Here is a 23,129-nt window from a genome sequence, read left to right on the forward strand (position 1 = left end):
TGTACAGCTCTGATCATGACATGCAGTTGCAGAGCCCAGAAGCCCCGCCCCGCCGCTGCAGAGCAGAGCAGCTGATGACTTGTTTATTCAGAGTTTAAATTTATTAATATTTATCGTGCAATATGTCCAAATTGCATTTGGACACAGCATTTCCTTTGTTCCCCAGCAATGTACACGCTAAATGTGGACTCTATCCAATAAACATTTCAAGAGATATGTGAAGGACACATATACATACAGACACACAGATACACAGACATACAGATATACAGACAGATTCCTTGCTTTTGTAGACAGATAACAGTCACTTGTAAGCTGGAGAAAAAAAGGACTCAAGTGGTAGGAAAACTATAAATTGGACATGAAGATTGAGAGGTTTAAGTTTTTTGACAACACTCCAATATATTTTAAAACACAACATATCAGACTTTATCAGTTATTGAACGATTAAGTCCTAGAGTTATTTACATTATTGTCCCTGAGTTTCTGCTTAATTTACTTCATTCAGTTAACTAAATCAGGATCAGGTTACATTCATACTTAAAATACTTTAAGAGGAAATCAATACTACAGTAGCTTCCTGTTGTAGATATAAACAAGCAGGTTCATTCAACAAAGAGGAGACATGATACCTTCACATCTCCCAGAAACCTTCACCTAATCCTGCATGACTCACAGTCAGTTCAGTGGGGAGAGAACTTGTCCACTGGATTACTGTTAAATGTTAATTTACACCACCAAGAGACAAACACAATGTAGAGCATCAAGTTAGTACCTTTTGTTGTTGTATGGTTCATTTTCATAGATCTCTGGTGAAAGGTAAAGTCGTGTTCCTATGATTGTTGTTGCCAGTACTTCAGTGCTGGAAATAAGAAGAGAATAGAAAGCAGACTGTATTATGTTTTACTATTTCCATTTTAATTTTGGCTTTATAGAGATCTACAGATTCATTCAGATGACATTTTACAAACCTGTTCAGCACCCTTGAAACTCCAAAGTCCCCGAGCTGTACAGTCCCATCTTTTGTCAAAAATATGTTCTATGCAGACATCATGAAAAGACATGTAATGTCATTATCATGAGTTTATACGATACAAATAAAAAATGCATCATCACTGAGGCAAGATCATGTGGTGCATGAAGCAATACCTGTGGTTTAATGTCCCTGTGGAGGATTTTTTTATCATGGATGTGCTTTAGTGCCAGACAAATCTGCACAAACCAGTCCAGGATCTAAGAAAGGGAGAGGAACGTAAAGATACACTTAAGAGCATCAACTTGCACTATAGACATCATTTGTAATTATAATGACAGAAAAAGCCAAAAAATATAAAAACATTAAAGAGACTAAATACATGTTAAAGACATATACAGTGAAGTGGAATAGTGAGTGTTATATGATGAATTCTATCCACATGTTGAACAGTTTCACTCTAAAGATTATCAGGTTTATCCTCAACATTCATGATTGTCTTGAAGAGTTAGTAGCTTACTTGTTCTTCTGAGAAAAGTTCTCCTTTCTGAGAGTTGATCTTCTCTAAGAGGTCTCCTCCCTCACAGTAGTCCATCACAATATACAGACAGTCCTTCACTAAAAAGATTTTTATACAGCATAAGGAACATGCATGAAAACACGTGTATGCATCAGGATATCATTGCAGTAGATGAACTCTGTGATTCTTTGAGGTTACAGCTAAGATCTTGGATCATTTATACCTTCAAAAGACTCTTTATACTGGACAATGTTGCGATGACTCATGTTGGCGAGGACTTCAACTTCTTTTTGAGCTTTCTGCCTCTCTTCAGGTGACATCTGTCAAAGTGAGAGGGACAGATAATGTGTAAGAGCAACGTAGTAAAGAGGAGCTCAAATCAACACTGATACTGTTTAATATTATGCAAAGGGTTCTTACTCTAGATATGCCATATATCTCCTTGATGACATATTGGTGTCCATCCTCTTTGGATTTGACAAGGTTGGCCGTTCCAAATGCACCTTTCCCAATTCTCTCCACCAGTTTGTACTTGTCCATATTAGAGGAATGACTGCCACCTAATGCTGGTTCTGCAGAGAGACAAACACAGCTGATTAAACAAATGCACTGAATTAACTACAGTAAAGTTACAATGAATAACAAGCTCTGAGTTACATATTTAAACTGCACTAATTGATATTTATATTTTAACAGTGAATCACATCACTCTGTGCAATGTGAAAAGGGTCATTTATCATACAGGGGACATATTAATACTTTTTGTGATTTTGTTATTTTTACACTGTTATGGTGTCTGATGTCTATATTAAACATGGTAAAAGGACCAAAACATGAGGAGTAATGTACTGTATGTCCACATGTGTCCTGACTTTTGACATGAAACATGTATTTTCAACATGAGGCTGTTATGTATATGACCAGCATCCATATGGGCAGGCTGCCCTCCATCAGGCCATGGATGAAGCAGGGAGCCAGAGGAAACAGCCACACAGAAACCCAATGATCAGTGACTCCACGACTTCAGGTGGATAGGGACAGGATGATTGCTACGGTGGCCCAGCAGGAACGGGGAGTTGCTGCCATGGGTCAGCAGGAACGGGGAGTTGCTGCCATGGGTCAGCAGGAACGGGGAGTTGTGGGGACAGAGGCGTAGCCCTGGACCGGACAGGTAAGGTGGCAAGGCGACCAATGAGAGGTTTTGTCATCTGCTGCGTTGACCAGAATTCAGTTTGGTGCTACAGGGACCTCCCAGGGCCAGGTGGGTGCCCAGTAAAGGGTTTTGGGCTGGAGATGGCTCCGGACCAGCAGGCTGCAGGCTAGCTGGCTCCTTGCTAGCAGTCTTAGATGCCTGATAGCAGAAGTACTCAAGCAGAGTCATCTGAGCTGGAATGTCAGGCGAGGAAGCAGAATGGCAGTGCTGGTGGTTGGCAGGCTGCAGGCTCACAACCCCAACCCTAAGTGACTGGGGGGCTGGCTGCTTGTGAGCCATCCAGGGTGCAGGCTGAAGACTAGTGTGGCCAAAGATTTGATGAGGAAAACGGGTTAGAGGAACGGGGAAAACAGGAAAAAACGGGAAGTGGATTAGGTTTTTTAATTCACATGAAAAATAGAAAAGGAAAAGAATGCATTTCTTTATCCTGTTATCAAACAAGTTGAGCACAGCTTTGGACGGAGGATTCATGGACCATCTCCTTTCCTTTCGTAAAAGATAGTCAAGTGCAGGTTACTCTGTGCTGAAGGAGATCAGAAAGAAAGCATTGACGCACCTTTCCTTCGCATTTAGAGAATTCGACCAACTCTTATCATGGCTGCCACTTTGATACTTCCGGGTCATTTCACTCAGTTAGGAATCTTCCTAAGCAAAAAAAAAAAAGACTATTCGACCGCAGCCTGAGACTATGAGAATAAAAGCAGGTAAACAAATCAACATCTGATCATCTGAGAAAGAATTGGGGTCGATCATAGTCAACCAAAGTAAAAGAATCAGGTTTGTCAATAAAAATACTGAAAACAGTTCAAAGTAAAACATTTCCTCAGTGCTGAGACTGAGGTTGTCACAACACGCCAAGTTTGAACAGACAAGTTTACAGTGGAGCCCTGAGTATCACATTAATTATCATTAATAATCTGTTGTACAAATAGTTCTGCGTTGTTCGACTTGTTTTTCTCCCATCAGGCACATAACAGAAAAAACAAAAATATAACCCACCTTTGTAGAAGAGATTCTCTCATGTTAAAAATACATTCTTCTATCCAGGAGCTGGTTTCAGTCATGAAGTACTCAGATGTTAAGGCGTCTATCTGTCCTGTGGATAAAGCGCAGCGTTTCATTACAGGTACATATAAATATGCCGAGGCGGTCCGCCATTATTAGAAAGGCCCTTTTTCTCTGCTGCTGAAGCCACTTCCACTTTTGGTTTGCACATAAGCGACTGTTCATAATTTATGAGAGGGTGGGGTGGTGCAAAACGGTGGAGGCGAGTCAAATATTATTTTAAGCACTGAGGAAATTTATGTTTGTTTTTTTTTTTTTTTAATTTTGGCTAAGGGGAAGGACATACAACTTTAAATTGTTTCAGTTTGTATTTATTTTTCTTTTCTTTTAAAAATACGTGTTTTACAGATTTGTAGTGACGGGACTCCTAAAACGTTTCTGAGAAAATAAACCATCTGCTGCGTTGACCAGAATTCAGTTTGGTGCTACAGGGACCTCCCAGGGCCAGGTGGGTGCCCAGTAAAGGGTTTTGGGCTGGAGTTGGCTCCGGACCAGCAGGCTGCAGGCTAGCTGGCTCCTTGCTAGCAGTCTTAGATGCCTGATAGCAGAAGTACTCAAGCAGAGTCATCTGAGCTGGAATGTCAGGCGAGGAAGCAGAATGGCAGTGCTGGTGGTTGGCAGGCTGCAGGCTCACAACCCCAACCCTAAGTGACTGGGGGGCTGGCTGCTTGTGAGCCATCCAGGGTGCAGGCTGAAGACTAGTGTGGCCAAAGCTAGCAGGCAGGAGGTCAGCTGGCTTGGAGGCTGGATGGCTACTGGGGAGGACAGAGGAACTGGGGAACGGAGCCTCATGCTCCACAGACTCCCAGTGGCTTGCCATCAACCTTTTTGCCAGAATGGGGTCCTCCTCCTGGACGGACCGGAAAAAGTTGATGATATGGTCACCATCGGAGTCATTAGGGTGTATCAAAGGCAGGAAAACAGGAACCGGGTCCATCTCTGTTAGGTCCATGTTTGGTTGAGTCGTAGTGTCAGGTTGGTGAGTGGAGCAGGTGGACCCAAACGCAAGAGACAGAAGGCAGGCAGGATACGGTGCCGAATATTTAATGAAATGATTCAAAAAGTCACAGGAGGCAGACTGGGAGCTGATAAACTGGGGAAGACACTAGGAGCAGGGCTGGGCTAACAAGGATGATGCAGAGCAGGTGAGAGGAGGTGTACATGAACACAGGAGGAGTAAAGGAACACACAAGGGAAACACAGAGAAAACCAAAACCAGGCAACATAAGTGCAACACTGAAAACTCAAGAGAACAAAATACACACAGAGTCCAAAAACAGATAAAGTCCATGCAGGACGTGACAGTAATGATCCTTCCACTGCAGCTCAACAGGGAAACAAAAAGTGGGAATTCATGTTAACTGACAGTGTTTCCCCGTTGCTTGAGTTTATTAAATTATAAACTCAAGCAGATTAAATGATAAGTGCGTTTCTCCATTTGGCCACTGTGCGCATTTAGATACAGCAGCATAACTTCATTGATTATTTAAATCTCTGACTCGCCGACAGGATCGGTCAGGATCTAATGTTAATTCATGTTCTGTGTTCTTCTACACATCCAAAGGTCGAACAAACAGTCCAGGTTCATAATGTTTGGAGTAAAGCAGCCGTCCTCCTGATAAATTCTCAGCTCATTATGTGGAGCAGCGCAGCAAAACTAAAAACTGTAGTTATCAACTTGACAGGACAGAACAAACTATCCGGCAACATTTAGCTTGTGTGTGAAGTGAAAAACAAGTTAGTTTCTGGTTTTGGTTTAATTTATATTCGAATTGTCGATTTGATGAGGAAAACGGGTTAGAGGAACGGGGAAAACAGGAAAAAACGGGAAGTGGATTAGGTTTTTTAATTCACGTGAAAAATAGAAAAGGAAAAGAACGCATTTCTTTATCCTGTTATCAAACAAGTTGAGCACAGCTTTGGACGGAGGATTCACGGGCCATCTCCTTTCCTTTCGTAAAAGATAGTCAAGTGCAGGTTACTCTGTGCTGAAGGAGATTAGGAAGGAAGCACTGACGCACCTTTCCTTCGCATTTAGAGAATTCGACCAACTCTTATCATGGCTGCCACTTTGATACTTCCGGGTCATTTAACTCAGTTAGGAATCTTCCTAAGCAAAAAAAAAAAGACTATTCGACCGCAGCCTGAGACTATGAGAATAAAAGCAGGTAAACAAATCAACATCTGATCATCTGAGAAAGAATTGGGGTCGATCATAGTCAACCAAAGTAAAAGAATCAGGTTTGTCAATAAAAATACTGAAAACAGTTAAAAAACAAAAACAAAAAAAAAAAATCATTTCCTCTGTGCTGAGACTGAGGTTGTCACAACACGCCAAGTTTGAACAGACAAGTTTACAGTGGAGCCCTGAGTATCACATTAATTATCATTAATAATCTGTTGTACAAATAGTTCTGCGTTGTTCGACTTGTTTTTCTCCCATCAGGCACATAACAGAAAAAACAAAAATATAACCCACCTTTGTAGAAGAGATTCTCTCATGTTAAAAATACATTCTTCTATCCAGGAGTTGGTTTCAGTCATGAAGTACTCAGATGTTAAGGCGTCTATCTGTCCTGTGGATAAAGCGCAGCGTTTCATTACAGGTACATATAAATATGCCGAGGCGGTCCGCCATTATTAGAAAGGCCCTTTTTCTCTGCTGCTGAAGCCACTTCCACTTTTGGTTTGCACATAAGCGACTGTTCATAATTTATGAGAGGGTGGGGTGGTGCAAAACGGTGCAGGCGAGTCATATATTATTTTAAGCACTGAGGAAATTTATTTTTGTTTGTTTTTTTTTTTTTTTAATTTTGGCTAAGGGGAAGGACATACAACTTTAAATTGTTTCAGTTTGTATTTATTTTTCTTTTCTTTTAAAAATACGTGTTTTACAAATTTGTAGTGACGGGACTCCTAAAACGTTTCTGAGAAAATAAACCAGTCAAACCTGCTTGTTCAGTTTGTGTTTGAATATGAAGGGTTAAATGATCAGACTTTTGCGCCTCCACAGTTGCTGGAAGGAAAATGCTGCTTCCAGCTCTGTGACTGGTGATCCAGCTTTACAGAGTAATTTCAAATCACAGTAAAATTGACCAATCATAACCACATGTATGTATGTTGTCGCTACTTTGTTATTAAACACCCCTCGTCACGGGAACGCGCATTTGAAGATAGTCGTCTTAAAAAAACAAACGTACAGATAAAAACCCACAAAACCTTTTAATCATTTATAAATTGAGTAAATGTCAAAAAGGGATGAAATGACTCGTGTTTTTTGAGACACAATTTCCTCATTCCACGTCCCGATTAAAGTCCAGATATCATTTGAAAGTGAATAGAAAAGAATATATTTATATTTATATTTTGTATATTTATTATATTTATTTTCTGTCTTTATAGTTCTATATTTTATGAATTCTCTAAATAAGGTATTTTTTGCGGATAATTTGTATTCCCTTTGTGATCCACAGCCTATCTGTATAATTTTGCTTTCTGATGTTTTATTGGACAGTTTTTGTCTTTAATGGTCTAAATATTTTTTTAGAAATGTTTCATAGGCTTTGTCAATATCTTCTTCATCATATAGACAACTCTTCAGTTTTGTGTTAATGATTCATGTCTAAATACACAGATGGATTCCTCCAAACTCACCTGTATTTTAATTTACCTGCATCCTTATCCTGCAGTCATAGATCACAAAAATCTAGCAAATGATCACTGATGTCATTGATTAATATTTGTAAATATATTATCTATTAGAGTGGCACAGTGTGATGTTATTCTGCTTCTACTGATCATTGAATATAAACATATACTATACATTACATCAGTGAACTCATCAGTCATTTAGTGCTTATTAGGATTTAACAGATCTATGTTGAAATGTCCACAAATATAATATATATATATATATATATATATATATATATATATATCAACCACCAGGAAAGTGTCACATCCATGAAACTTATCAGCATCAGTCCTATAACTTTACTCTCTGAAGTATTTGATGCTGAGACCAACAAAGACACAATTCTGACTATCTGCCACTAGGTTAGTGTAATTTGATGGAAACCTTTATGCCTAATCGTTAAACATATTCACTCCAACTCCTTTATTGAGAAATGCGTACACAAACTCACTCATTGGGAGCATTTACAGAATTTATTCTAATTAAACCACCACTTTGAAAACACTGAACACCATCACAAGAAACAGCACATTTTTAAAATTGTGTCTTTCTAGAAGAACATAAATAAAACAAATATATCAATAATGAAATAAATATTCTAACAATAATATAAAAAAATAAATAATGAGTAAATAATAAATTAAATACCGTCAAAACTAGAAGTGCACTCGATAGAACGTACACCTTCACCAAGGCCGTATCTCACAATGTTTAAAAAGTGGAAAAAAATCCATGAAACAGCTGTTTTTCTGGATCCTGCTGACAAACAAACCAACAAACAGATGCAGGTGAAAACATAGTCTCCTTGACAGAAGTAATAACAAGGGACACCGTTACTTACATACAGGACACAAGTACTCCTCATCCACTGGAGGCCTCTATACACATTCATGGTACCACTACCTCTGACAGACGTCACAGCAAATCTGGGAAAACAGGGACGTGTAGTGGTACGTAAGTTTTGCGCTATATGGTATCCCTAAATATAGAATATCTCTAAATGAATTGACAACTAATATCTTTACTATTCCTTCATTTTTGGAAGTTCTCACCAATATAAATATTGCGTTCTGACTAAAAGTTGAATTTTCTACAGCACATGTTGTACAATAGAAAGTAAGTAATCTTACTACACAAAACAAGCACAACATGAATGATGCCTTTATTAGTAGATGTGGATGATGTAGAAGATTGTTGTAATTACCACTGCAACCCTTACGTTGATAAAGTCAGAAAAAATATTACCTTTAATTTTTTACATTTTGCAATGTGAGGAAATTACCTTATCCCACAATAAAAGCACAGGCTGCTTAGATCATCTGTTAAAACAAACATTATTCAACAAATATGGTCAGATTAATACAATTTGCTTTGCACAGTATTAATTCACTAGTTTATAGTTGCATATTTATGAGATAACATGCATAAAACCAACAACATGAAATGATTGACAGTGTTGAGCAAAAAGGAGACAACAGATTCTCTGAGGAGGGAAGTTTCCAGTCTCAACTGTCCATTGCAGTGTCAAGATTTATTGCCTCCCCTGTAAAAATTTCTCTGCAAACTGAGGAGAACTTTGATCAGTAGAAAGGCAGCAGGATTGCATGCTCTAGGATTTTTTTCCTCAATTGATTACACACAAATCAAACAGATTTAAAGTATTACATATTTAATAAAACCTGCATCAGGATGTATAAAAGCAGGTGAAGATCTTCACTCCAATTGCTACTGAATTTGAGTTTTGACAGTAATGTTTATGTAACTGCATTTCACTCACTTGTAAGGACACCATGTGTCATCTTGCTGACATCTATGAGGGTAAGTACTGCCTGTCCACCTTGAAACATTGCAGCCTCCTTTTCCTCATGAATGTTTAAAGTATGTGAATAGTACATGTGTGAAAACTGTTGCACATCATTATTTAACAACTCATAGGTTCATAGGACACAAGTACAACTACAGTTTAGAGTCTAATTTACTTTGCAGAGTCCAGGCTCATCTTAATCTTTCCTTTAGTTTCCCCAAGTGGATCCAAGAAAAAATTTTTTTCTCATGTTGGTACATAAACTCTATTATTCACATGGAAACACACATTAGGCATAAACCCATGGTATTAGTGATATTAATGCAATTCTACATTGTAGGGTATTGTGTTGACCTTTTTAATAACTGAGAGCATGTATGCACTGCCAAATTTATCTGGTAAATGTCTAATTATGTAGAGTTTTTACATCATTATAGATACAGAGCTTGTTCTCACCACCAACATTCAATGATGGTTCTCATTCACAATTCTCACAATAACTTTGTGTGCCATTGAATCAATCTGAAAGTAGTCACAAAAAACACTAAATCCCTGTTACTTGAAAAATGCATATTTGCAAAATGCAAAGTCATTAAAATCCAGTCAAATAAAAAAAATCATACTACCTACATTTTTCAGCTGAAGTGTGTGCATGTATTGGAGCTGGTGAGGTGGCTGCTGAGACAGGGCCTGTTGATGCTGCGGCTGCCGTGGAGGCTGGCAGTGCTGGTGGGTCTGGGACTGCTAGTGAGACTGGGGCTGCTGTGCCCACTGATTTTTTGATTTTATGAGGGATTTGGGGCAGCTCCACCTTTGCAGTTTTAAGTGATCCACATTAACTTTGTTAAAAACAGTACCATCTTCTGCCAGCAGATCAGCACTTTTCCCCTGTAGTGCCGTCACAGTGAAAGGACCAAGGAAGTTTGCCTCTAGTTTGCAACCTTTTCTATGTTGGCTTCTTATATTTTGTCTATTTTTAAGGCAGGTTTAGGCAGCTCTGACACAGCTTCCTCAACCCCAACAACCTCAACGCTGCCGTCTACATGTGAACAAATGTTTTTACATTCTTTCAGTCCATTTTTTCAACACTGCGTTGATAGACCTAAAATTATATTGAGACATGTGTTTACCAACCATGAAGTGTTCTGGCACCTCTGTTGGGTACAGAGCCTTTCGCTCAACCATTAAAAAGAATGGAAAGAACTGAGTTGTAATTTTTTTTGGTCCGCAACCCAAACATGACCACGTCCAAGTACTCGTCCCAGTTTTCAGGTTTTTTTGCCACCAGCTTGCTGAGAGCTCAAATACGCTTATAGACTTGTGGCCATTTTGTCAGGTCATCCACCATGACACAGATGGACTGATTCAGTTTACCTGTCAGGTCCATACTGAGTAGCTCAAATGGATGTGTAACCTGAAAAAGGCAGTACAAAATAAAAATATACATTTCATTCTGGATATAATGTGTCTGAGCATGTTTAAAGAAAATTAAGTTTTCTTCCTTTCCACAGGCTCTGCTGAGAAGTATGTAAAGATTTTATGTATTTATATCTGTAAGGTAAATATGTTTTGTGATAAAGCAACAGACATTGATTCTGAGAATGTGTCAACAACAGCTACCTTTATGGGGTATACTCCACCTTTAATAATATGACCAGCTGACTGGCACACTGCACATTCAGACACCTGTTTAAAATACATATATGTATTTTTCTGTCACTTCACATTGGAGTCGACCATGTAGATCAGGTTTTAAAATTAATGTAATTTAATGAAGATATACATATATATGCTAGTAAGGTATACATCTTTACATCAGCAGGCCAGAAAAACCTTTCTGAACTAGCATCTCTGGTCTTTTTTTGTCCAGTGTGAGCACCTGTGGAGCTGTCATGAAAATCCCTAAAAATGGTGTCAGCCTCCTCTGTGCCTCTGACCACTTTGGTTTTGATGACCTTACCAGGACCTTCAAGTAGTACAGTGCTCCATCTAGGAAATAAATTGTAACACATTTACATCAGCAAACACAGCAGGAGGCATTTTTTAATTTTTTTTTTTATTTTGACACAAACTGAACTCTTCGACTGAAGTTAAATAAAATGGTAATTCACTCAGTCTACAGGCTATAGGATGAGTTTCTTATATATTGTTTAAAATATAGCTTTGTTTTAATTAGGTTCATATACACTCAGAGGCCACTTTACTAGTTACACCTGTAAAATTCAGTGCAATACAAGTACAACAGCTCTGCAATAAATTCAACCTTTACAAAAATAATGTTCATTTGTCAGAGATTGTTAATTAAACTATATATTTATTATTGAGGTTGTAGTGGACTGCTTTATATTTGGAGGAGCTTCTAATGTTTTGCTCCACAGAGAGGAAGAAGAATATTAGAAACACATTTCAATATAATGCTGTCCAGTTCAACATCACCACTATGACCTCAGTAATAAACATAGAGATCTAGTTGAATTATCACTTCTGACAGTCTCACCTACAACTGAACAGTATTATCTTCCTAAATGTAGAATTTATGGCAGATTTGTTGCGTTGCACTGAATTAAATTGTATAGATGGACCAAATAAAAGTTGCCAAGGAGTGTATATTACAGGTGGCAATAGCTGTTTTTGACAGTTAACAGTGTAAAAATAATAACAATATTCATTATTTATTCATATAGAAATATTTAGGCCTATTGGTAGACGCATGTCGGAAATAAATTGCAACAAACATTTACATCAGCAAATATATTTAACATTACAGCTCATGTACATTAATGAGTGGACAAAATATTAGGAACACCATTCAATATAATGCACTCCAGTACACAACCATCCACTACGACCTCAATAATATAAAGTAGAATTATCACCTTTCTGACAATGTCAACAAAAAAAGTCACACCCCAGCCACCCCCCTCCCTCTGATAAATAACCAACAGTATGTTATAAATCTTTACAATGTTTTAGCTATACTGTAATATAGTATAACTTTTCACTCCGACCCTGAGGTTGGGACACATAACAGGAAGTCAAAAGCAACTTTAAAGTCTTGTTTTGTTTTTACTAAAAGCTTTTTTTCAGTTGCTTATTTTTGAAAGACATGTGTAGAGTTTTTAGAGATTTTAGAGATTTGAGGCATTTCTGCCAACTGTGATCCAAAACTGTCAAAGCAATAATGAAGAAATGGATTGTCTTAATTTTTTTAATAACACACAAGTTTTGCAAAACATTGAACACAAGTACAGAGACTGACTGCAGATTTCAGATGAAAGTCTTCTGAACAATATTTTCAGTCTTGTTCCTGATAAAGAGAAATCTGTTGTGTCACTTCATTCAATGTGAGAATATACAGACTAAACTTGACTATAATCAGTATGACATCACATGTAAAGAGACACATTAGGTTGGTTACTTGGTGTTTGATTTATAAAAAAGTAGAAAAAACAACTGTGTTGTGAGTGTGTGAATGTAAGGTGGGAAAATCTTTTAAGGGACAACAGTCGACCTCTCTTCCTCAAATCCTAAATCTCATGAGAAAGAGAGAGAGAGCTGGAGAGAGAGAGAGTATATGTGTTGGTGCTGATGATGAACAACTCTGCAAACTCTGATGCAAAAAACATACAAAGACAGAAAGAAGTGAGGAGAGATGACGGCCTTCCTGCTCCCCAGCAGCAGATGTCACTGTGCTTAACATGAATGTTGTTCTGCAGTGGAACCACTGGATGGCAGCGTCTGACATGCAAAATGTGCAGCAATCAAATGAACTTTACATCAAAGTTTCCACCTCTCAGTTTTAACTGTTAACTTTGTTCACATTCAAACTCCAATCAGTTGGAGTTAGTTAGTTAAAATAAAGGATTCTGAATATTTAGTGTTACACTGCAAACAAAAAAGAACAAATAATAGACACATAAACATTTAATTATGTTTTATTTTATTATCCTTTGGCTAATTTATACAGTGGCTTTTGATTTTAAATGTAAAGCAGTATGTTAAACATTACTTATGTTTCATGTGTGGAATTCATATTTACTGCTGGTGTTTTGAAAATCTCTTTAAGTCTGATGATGATGATGATGATGATGATGATGATGATGATGATGATGATGATGATTGTGACATTCACAAAACTGTTTTTATTTCTACAACATAAGGATGAAGTTTCCCTCATGACTCCTGTTCATTGAGCAGAACTGCAGCATTTATTTCTCTGTCTGTGTTGCATGTGTCCCACTGCATGGACTCATTTATGGTGGTGCTACTAAAAATATCAGTTGCCAGTTTATTACATCCACCTGGGTAAAATAAAAAAGTAATTGCTTCTCTGATGAAGGTTATAATGTTGAGTTTTTGTTGAAACTGTTCAGAGAGGTGATGATTTGTCTTTATGGTCATGTTGAGACTGCATTAGTGCTGATGTTGACTTGTATTGTCTTTAGAGGGGTTTCTACATTTTTATCTACCTCATTGTTCTAAATGGAGAAGAAAAAATATTTGAAACACAAAAACTCAACATTATAACAGTCATTAAGGTGGATAATTGCTGGACTGTTGAATTAGCTGCATTAGTTTTAGCAGGTGTGTAAATTGTAGACAGCAGTATTTTTCTCACCTGAAAGAGTGAACAAGTTAACAGGATGTATAGTTAAAAAGTCAAAGAGAAGATTCCATGTTTTCATTGGAGATATGGAGGCATAATGACTGCATGTGCAATACAGCACAATATATGCAACATGGAGCACTGTTATAGACACTGTATAAAACAATGTGATGAGACAGGACTGACTGGAGAGACTCTGACATGCAGAGTCATGTTATATAGTATTTGAAAATTTACATACATGTTTATTTTTTAAGTACACAACTTGTTTGTACTTACAGCTTGTTGCAAATAGTTAATTGGTAAATATTTGTTTATTTTAGGGCTGCAACTAATGCATTGTTTCATTATTGATTAATCTGTTGATTATTTTCTTGATTAATCATTTAGTTGTTTTGTCCATAAAATGTTAGAAAATGGTGAAAAATGTTGAAAAAAGTCCAAGTTGACGTCCACAAATGTCTTCTTTTGTTTCAACCAACAGTCCATGATGGAGGTGATGGAGTTTCTTCTTCCACAACTTTTTTTCAAATAACACATTAAAAACGTTGTTTAGTCATTGTTGTAGCGTTAATGTTACATCACCTGAAAAGCCAGAGAGCTGGCTGAAGGCAGCTCAGGAAGGTCTGCGTGTCAGAACCAGAGGAACTAATTACATTCCAGAGACTTCCTACAACTTATTTCAACAGTTCTGTTTTAATCAGACGACAAATTCAACACACACGTCAAGTCAACAATAAATCAAGTTTATATTCATTTATTTCTTTATATGTATATTTTATATTTAGTGTTACAAAATGTATTTTGATCAGACTTGGCTGTGAGGGTCGGTGAGTGATTCAGATTCAGATTCAGATCAACTTTATTATCCCACACGGAGAAAATCATTTGGTCCAGTGCTCCAGACATAAAAGCACCAAAGAATCCACAATAAAAACAATAGATACCCAATAAGACCTCAATATAATCATAATAAAACACATCTGATCACACTGAGACACAATAAAATCAAATAAAAACAGTCAATCCAAAATCATTAAAATCATATTTGATATAAAAGTGTAAGTAATGTGATAATGTTGGTGGGTCAGTGCTGCTCAGACACATTACTGTCTACACACCTGGTTGAGATTGAACACGTTAGTCAATAAGTGACAGAGACTGACAGGCAGAGAGGTGAAGGAGTCAGTTAAACTGTCAGTCAGATTATTTGTCATGTTTTCATCTTGTTGGATCAAACACAGACAGGAGTTATTAATATATGAATAAGACTGTGCAGTTTCTGATTTCAGACACTATTAATTTTCCATTTAGAAAGCTGCAATAGAGTGTAGACTCGACACAATGTGGACTTGACTCTTGTGCCCTCAAGTGGTAGAAGACTGAACTTATCACTACTTCACTACTTCTCTCTTGTTGTCAATATTTGCTCTTTGAACTGTGATTCAGTGTTTCACTGTGTATTCATACAACAGATAGACTTTAATCCTCTTCAGATTTCATGAAGAACTTACTCCAGTGCCAAATTAACAGCATCTACTGGTGTCTAGTGGTTCTATTTGTTAAAGGACCAGTTCACCCAAAATTGCAGAAAAACATTTTGTGAGTAACCTCTTGTGATATGTGTAGTCATGGAGATAGTTTTGGTTTTATTTGTCCAGTGTTTGAGATGTATGTCACCACACCAGTTCAATGGAGTTTCATTTGTTGTTCTCACAGCGCTGAAAAGTTACATTAAATTAAAATCAACAGCAGTGTGTTTTTCTAGAAAGTGTGACTGTTACTGTGGATAATCCACAGAAAATAATGTAAAAAGATATCAGATTAGTTCAGTAGAAAGTCTTTCCACTCAGAATTGTTGAGAATGTGTCCTGTGGATTGTCCAGAGTAAGTGGGGACATTGTTTTTAGAAAGACGTGATACTGTCGAAGTCTTTTAAATGTCACTTTTTAATGCTCCTCCATTGTATTGGGATGGTGGCAGAAAACTCAGAGACAGATATCTCAAAAACTGTGAAGATAAAACCAAAAATAGAGAATAATCCTCCAAATACCTGTAAACCTCTCTGTGAATCATATTTTACAACATTGTGTCAAAATTTTATATAATTTAAATCTAAACATGTTCTGAGTCTATAGTGTTGATTAATAATTGATAACTGCTGTTGATAAACAGTGTTGTCCCATAATGCAATGCACAATGGAAATAAAGGAACTACTGACAGCTGGTAAAGAGTGACACCATTGTTGTCAGTAGTGCAGCGGCTTTGATTACAGCTTTAAAAACATCAAACTAAAGTCATGCATTTGTAGAAGAAAACTTTACACCCAATATTTGTGAACTTATCAAATTTGAAATTGTCAATATTAATTTCAAGTTGTAGTTTGGTGTCAAATTTTGGAGATAAAGATATTTAGCCACATGATCTTTGTGCATACAGTATATTATCACCATCACTTATCATTATACACATAACTATACTGTATGTCAACCTGTAAAAATAGAGAAAAAAAAACACTGACAAAGCAAAACTTGCTTGTATCTTGTTTAATTCATTGTGTCAGAAGTTGAACATGATCAACAGAGCAGAAGATGCCACATTATTCCCACAGTTGGCTTGTTTAGACAATATTTAAACATGAGCTAAAAGGTCAGTTACAACAACATAAAGACTCTTATTCACTGACTTTTATCAAACACACATCAAAAGATCAAATGTTTTACATGTTCCTATTAGAAATGAAACTGTAAAAATATTAAAGAATACTGATGACATGTTAGAAAACATCTGTTTCACATGACCTTTGTTCTTCATCATCATCATCATCATCATCATCATCAACAGCATCAACAGCATCATCTTTAGCTCATGTCATTATGTACATAGTCGTGTTACAAGATGAATAAAACAAACATCTTTGTACTCGTCAAAAAGTAAAATACAAAAATACAAAAAACAATAATAATATGTTTTTAAAAGATAACAAAACTGTTTTCTAGTCTAGTTCAACACATAATATCTAAAAGAAAAAAGTTACATTAACAACACATGAAAGGACGTCTCAGTATTTGTACATGAATCAAAAAGTAATTTGCATCAACATGCAAACATTTGAACTGATGACAATTTCTTTACTTTAATCTCCAAGAAAACATTAATAACTATTTTCATTGTAACATGTTACATTTTGTAAGTAATGTTAAAGAATAAAACTATAAAAAATGTAAAAAAAAGTAGTAAAACGTGTTACAAAACAGTATCTCATTAGATGACCTTTGAACTACATAGGCCTTCATCATCATCATCATCATCATTACATTTTTACTTAAAATAATTTTTTTTAAAAACAGAAAAAATATGGTAAATATTTAAAAATCTGAGTAATTGTTTCTGTGCTTTCTGCCTCTTTGTTACATGTTCAGCTTCAGAAAGGCACCAAAAGTCAGTTGTATCAATATTTGTTATTGATTGACTGGTAGTAACCATTAGAAAACCAACTGCAAACACTGAATGAACCATGCTGACATCTTCATCACTGTCATCATCATTATCTTGCACACTGGTTACTATTCACATAGTCATATATCAATATGAGCAAAGAAACAACAAACAAACAGTTGTAATAATTAAAAAAAACCTATTGCAAATCATGACCAATTTTTTCATGTGGTCTTTGTAGAACATCATTATAATTGTCATCATCAGCATCACAATTGTGTATTTACATGTATACAAATAGAAACTTGAAAAAACAAAAAACAAAACATTTTTAATGATCACAAACCAAAAGTTGAAGATGAAAACATAAAACATCTTTTTTACATGATCTTGTTGTACATCATCATTTTAGTTTATCATTATCATCATCAACACTAGTCATTATCCATGAGAGAAAAAACAAAACATTTGTAATCTTCAAAAAGTAAAAACACAAAATAAAAAAGTAAAAGAAATAGTATAGAAAAAGTTTAACAGTCTAATAACTATTTCCAGCTTTTCAACTTCTCAGCAACTTGTTCAACTCATCATTTGTCATTCATCATGTTCACCAGACTAAAAGATGCCACAGTATTCACTGCCAGCAGCTACTTTAGTCTGTATTTGAGTTTGAACCACAAACTCAGTTACATAAAAAAAATAATTTAACTGATTGAATTTGATTGATCTGATTTGCTGAATGCTGTAAGGTGATTAGTCCTCATGTCCTTTTGCTCCTCTCCAAAGAGTTCATTTTGTTTAAAAAAAAACTTGCATGTTCCAAATTTGGTTTTGTTTAAAGACATTTGTATGTTGTTCACTTTATGTTGAAGGCATCTTTTAAACCCTTCAGTGCTTGTTCCTTTGTGATTCTCCTCCAGGCCTCTGGAACATCAGCTGGCTTGGCCTTATATTCTTGAGCAAATCTGTCATTGTATTTTACCAGTACAAACTTCCAGTAGTCAGATGACTCTATGCTGGGATCTGGAGGAATGTGCCAGTCTGGATAGTACTTGGTGTAGTCTTTGTAAGGATGAAACTTCCATTTAGTATCTGTGTTTTTGAATTTACATTCACTTCGCACATCAGTTGTACACAGTGTTTGATTCAGCTTCTGAGTGTCTACATTTCTGTATCCACCAAGACCTTTTGGTCGATGAACAGCTGCATGATGCTGCTTGTGATCTTTGCCTCCAGCCTCACAGGGAACTTTACAAAATGGACATTGTTGTCCACAACCAAACACTCGCTTGAAAAGCTCCTCCTGTGGTTTGATTGGAAGTTTGTTCAGAGTCTCAGTGACGTCGTCAGACTTTGAGAATTCCCCCTGAAGCTGTTCTTTCAAGTCTTCTATTGATATTTTGAGGCTGTTGATAAACGGATGACATGTGCTTTGGATTTGAAACAAGGTGGTTTTTTCATCCTCCTCTGAAATTGAGATGTCTTTAATCAAACACTTCCGCATGTTGCTGATGAGCTCTGTGATGCTTTCATTGTTGTCTGGCAGTTGAACACCATCTGGTCCTTTTGTGGCCTGCTCTAAGGCTGCTGTGATTTTGTCAACTATCACCTTCAGATTCTCTTGTTTCAGTTTGCACAAAGTTTTGTCCTCTAACATTTGTTGCTGGATTTGCTGAAATATCCAATCCTTCACATATATTTCATAGTTACCAATGTACTTGTCAAAACTCTTGAAGTCATCCTTTTGCAGCAACTCTTCCTGAATGTTGTACTGGAAAGAGGAGCGGGAACTGAACTCTGCTGAATGACAACCTGTCAAAATTTCATCCACAATGTTTATTCCCAGAGATCTGTTGATGTACTCTTCCACAGCAGGTTTGATACAAAACTGGACAAAATCATTTGCTTTGCGCTGACAATCATCTCTCTGTTTGTATAAATCAAGAAAATCTAACAAGTACTGAGTCTTGTACTTCTGCAGCTGAATTTGAGGATCATTATCTGACAAGAATTTTTGATGCATTTTGAGGAATTCCCTTGAGGCAATGCCACACATGTGAAGTTTCAGATCAATCACAAACTTTGCATTTGTTTTGTGACTACTTTTATCAAGGGATTCATCTATTTTTTCAAGAAGCTCCCTTGGAAAAGAGTCGTGGTAATCTGTGTTTGTCTTCGCTTTATCAAGCAGAAACTGTGTGCAAGATTCAATGACACTGTCAGCAAAGTTCTGCAGATCTCCTCGATCTCCAACCTTCTTCATAATGGAGTCTGTATGTTCATGCCCAGTTTTAAATGGATCCTTCCCAATCTCCTTTAGGTCTTTAATGTTTTGGAATTTCTCATTAACATTCCGATTTGAGAAATTTCTTCTCAACTGTTTCAGGACACTTGCTGCGATATCTCGCACTTTCAGGCCGGACACATTTTTAGTGGCTTCAGTCCACATCTTTTCAAACTCATGTGTCAGCTGTTCATCAGACAGTTTATCAGAGTTTTTACAGGCACTCAGGAGCTTCATGACCTCGTCTTCAATTCCGCCTCTGTATTTCTTCTGTATGTCTTGAGCCTTTTTTGAACTTATTTTTAGCTCAAGGATACAATCCAATCTATTGTTCACAGAATATTCGATTTCCTTTGCAAGACTACTGATGCTGTTGAAAAAGTCAGTTTTGTATTTTTCTATCAGATTTACGTTCTGGTCTTTCTTTTCATAGTAGTTTGTAAGTTTCTCTTTGATTTTTCTTTCTTCAGATGCTATTTTTTCTGACACCTCTGATTTTTTTGATTCAACCAATTTGTTCCAAGTTCGAATATCAGCTTCATTTTCAGAATTTAAGATTTCCATCTCTGCTTCTGTTTGCCAGGAGAGGATTTCTTTTCTGAACTGCCATTCCCATTGGCTGAACTCTTTGCAAAGGTTGTCGTAGGCCTGAGCCACAAGAGTGTTTCTGAAACTAAAGATGAAGTTCTCATATTTCACCGCTTTCCAGAGACTTTTTATCCATTCTAGAAACTCTGGGATCTGTGAGACTTTAATGCTTTGGTCTGCTTTCACTGTCTCCAAAATATTTTTCTTGAAATCTGCTACAGCTTCACTGTAACCTGTGTTCACTGGTGCCATCGGAGGGGTTCCATGCCAGAGTCCTGGGATGTTCCAGTTGTTTTTATCCATGTCATAGTCCAGCAAATCTGTGAAAGCTTTAATAGAAGGCTTCTTTTCCATTTCAGCTGCAATTTGTGTCATTTCATTGAGCTGGTCCAAGAGATGTTTTCTTTCTGACATGGTCTTTTCATGAGCAGAAACTCCAGAAACATTTTGGTGCACAAAATGACAAACTGTTTTTTTACCAATTTCCTTCATTCTCAGGAAAGCGTGAGCTACAATTTGCAGGATGTCTTTCATTTCTGTTGAGTTCTCCATGGCGACATTGATAATGGTGACATCACTTAAGCCAATCACAAAGGTTGCCATCTGGTTGTCATGCACATAACTTTCCTCTAGTTCTGCCAAATCAGGAGATTTTAGACCCTCTGTGTCAATGAGAACTATAAATTCATAATTCAACTCATGTTTCATGTCCTCTCCAACTCTGAGGAAAAGCATATAAGCTCCTCTTGTGCATCTGCCACTGCTGACAGGAAACTGCACACCAAACATGGTGTTGAGGAGTGTTGACTTCCCTGAACTTTGAACACCCAGCACAGTCAGTACTAACAGTCTGCTCTTCCCTCCAACCTTCTTGTGAAGCTCCGTCAGCACATCTGTCACCCATCTCTCTGGGATGTTGGAAGCATCTCCATCCAAGAGCTCTAAAGGATATCCATCCAACAGCATTTCAGCTGCCAAACCAGGGAGACGAGATATTTCATCAGCAGTGTTTCTTGAGCCAGAAATTGAGAACTCATAGATGAGTCCCATCTCTCTCATGTAATGCTCTACTCCTAAAGAACTCTCCATCAAAGCTTGATCTAACTTTGCAATGAGATTTTTATCTCGCTTCTTGCATTGCTCTTTGAATTCCTTGCGCAGCTCAGACAGTTTGCTCCGTGAATGTGTGTTTAACTTGAGTTTCATCCACTTAAGTAAAAAACCTCTTTCTTTTTTGTCACTTGTGGATAATGTTTTAATGAAACTCTTCATTCCTTTGGACAGTTTTTGTTTGCTTTGCTCCTCCCTAATCTTTTGTTTTTCTGCCTGTAGCTGGGATTTATCCTCTTCAAGGCCTGAATCACCAGATTTCAATCTACACTCCTCCTTCTCTAACTGTGATAATCTTTTCCACTTAACTCCCTGAAAAGGAAGTTGTTGTTTCTTATAGTCTGGTACACTTCGCCCCTCAATGTCAACCATGATCTCCTCAACTGCTTTCCTTTGTTTTTCACTTGAGTTTTCATCCACAGATAGACCAAATTCAACAGCTTTTCCAACCATATTGACAATGTTCAATGTGGGTGTTTCATCTGGCAGTGAAGTCTTGATGGCTGCACAAAGTTTCTTTGAAAACTCTGCAACATTTCCCCTTGAGTCTTTGGTTTTCACGCTGCTTTTTGGCAGCTCTAACTCTTTCACTGTTGTCTTGACAGACATCATGTCCTCTCTAGATTTGTCCTTGCGATTAACAACCAAGAAGAGTTTGGATTTCACATCTTGAAGAGAAGTCAGAATCTTGTGCTCATTGTCTTCAACTTTGTCCAGGAACACAAAGGTAGCAGTTGACACTTGAAAAAGAAAATTGAATTGTGCGAGTGACTCACAAATGTCTCCTCTCAAATTGGCAAAGGCAACTGGTCCTGGAAATATGTCAAGATTTTTTTTACCACAGGGAAGGTACCAGCAAACCTCGACCAAACCATTGGCAATTTTTCTTTTAAGTTCTCCTCCTTCCATATCTCTGTGTATGAAGATGTTGTGATTCTGTTGGCCACGACTGAGAACATGATTCAAAACCTGTGACTTGGACAAACTGCAGTTTTTCAGCCTCACAAAGGTAAAGAATGGTATATTTGCTTGGACAATGGTGTCTTCAACAAATCCTCTTGATTCAGACAAATCATGTGGACACCACTCTTTGATGATGTCTCTCAGAGCCCACAGCATCAGGGAACACTGACTGTTATTGCCATGAGGCAACAGCAGTGGGACAGAAAACTGGCACATTGACATCTTGAGGGCCATTTCCTGTTGCAAGAAGCTGTCAGCACAAAGAAAGAGTGCGACTATGAGGTCGAGAGGGTTAACCTTGTTGTCTGCAGGGTCATCAGCAGTGTACAGGTCTAAATTAAACAGATCATTGTTTTCATCATCATCATTTTTTGATAATTGTGAACAGTGTCTGCATTCTGCATTGATTTGAAAGAGTTTCCTGAGGAAGCACCATGGTATTTTCTCCAGTGATTCAACAGTTTCATCATAAATGCTGTTTTTGTTGATTTCCAAAAGAGACCGAAGAGTGAGCTTGTTGGGATAAAATGTCTTCAGTCCAAGTTTGGAGAGAAAGTTGAAAAAGACTAGGAAAGAGAAAAAAAAACACTTTAAAAATGAACAACATACAAATCAACAACCCTTTATGACTTATATGTTTGTGTATGAGTGTGTGTTTTTGTTACTACCAAAGTGTAAAGGTTTTTGTTTACAATTTCTGAATAGATGTTTTCTGTTTCAAAGGATTCTGGTGGAAGTGGTGTTAGTCTGTGATCTATATCAATTTACAATTGTAAATTTTTACTTAACAATTTACAACTTACAATTATATATCAAATTAATTAATATTTCTAATTAAGTTGTCAGGTCTTGTTGGTAGAACTGTAGCAA

General features: G+C 37.1%; 3 protein-coding genes and 1 long non-coding RNA gene across 4 annotated transcripts in view; all 4 read right to left on the bottom strand.

Annotated features, from left to right (window-relative positions):
• Positions 1-5,838, bottom strand: part of LOC137189258 (uncharacterized) — a 41,232-nt gene extending 35,394 nt beyond the window's left edge. Inside the window, exons 1-7 of the mRNA XM_067599050.1 lie at positions 3,706-5,838; positions 1,914-2,065; positions 1,717-1,813; positions 1,494-1,591; positions 1,150-1,233; positions 972-1,039; positions 776-862 (exon numbers count right to left, since the gene is read on the bottom strand). Of these exons, the coding sequence (XP_067455151.1) occupies positions 776-862; positions 972-1,039; positions 1,150-1,233; positions 1,494-1,591; positions 1,717-1,813; positions 1,914-2,033 (554 nt within the window). The 5' untranslated portion in view covers positions 2,034-2,065; positions 3,706-5,838. The remainder of the gene's footprint in view (positions 1-775; positions 863-971; positions 1,040-1,149; positions 1,234-1,493; positions 1,592-1,716; positions 1,814-1,913; positions 2,066-3,705) is intronic.
• Positions 1-6,472, bottom strand: part of LOC137189345 (uncharacterized) — a 79,019-nt gene extending 72,547 nt beyond the window's left edge. Inside the window, exon 1 of the mRNA XM_067599163.1 lies at positions 6,251-6,472. The gene's annotated coding sequence lies outside the window, so the exon portion shown is untranslated. The remainder of the gene's footprint in view (positions 1-6,250) is intronic.
• Positions 6,473-16,411: 9,939 nt separating this feature from the next.
• The window catches only part of LOC137189418 (uncharacterized), a 28,003-nt gene continuing 21,285 nt past the window's right edge, over positions 16,412-23,129 (bottom strand). Inside the window, exon 2 of the long non-coding RNA XR_010929636.1 lies at positions 16,412-16,798. This is a non-coding gene — a long non-coding RNA (uncharacterized lncRNA). The remainder of the gene's footprint in view (positions 16,799-23,129) is intronic.
• Positions 17,549-23,129, bottom strand: part of LOC137189105 (interferon-induced very large GTPase 1-like) — a 56,770-nt gene continuing 51,189 nt past the window's right edge. Inside the window, exon 13 of the mRNA XM_067598813.1 lies at positions 17,549-22,825. Coding sequence (XP_067454914.1) covers positions 18,171-22,825 — 4,655 coding nt within the window. The 3' untranslated portion in view covers positions 17,549-18,170. The remainder of the gene's footprint in view (positions 22,826-23,129) is intronic.

This window comes from Thunnus thynnus, chromosome 1 (assembly GCF_963924715.1).
Source record: "Thunnus thynnus chromosome 1, fThuThy2.1, whole genome shotgun sequence".
Lineage (NCBI taxonomy): Eukaryota > Metazoa > Chordata > Actinopteri > Scombriformes > Scombridae > Thunnus > Thunnus thynnus.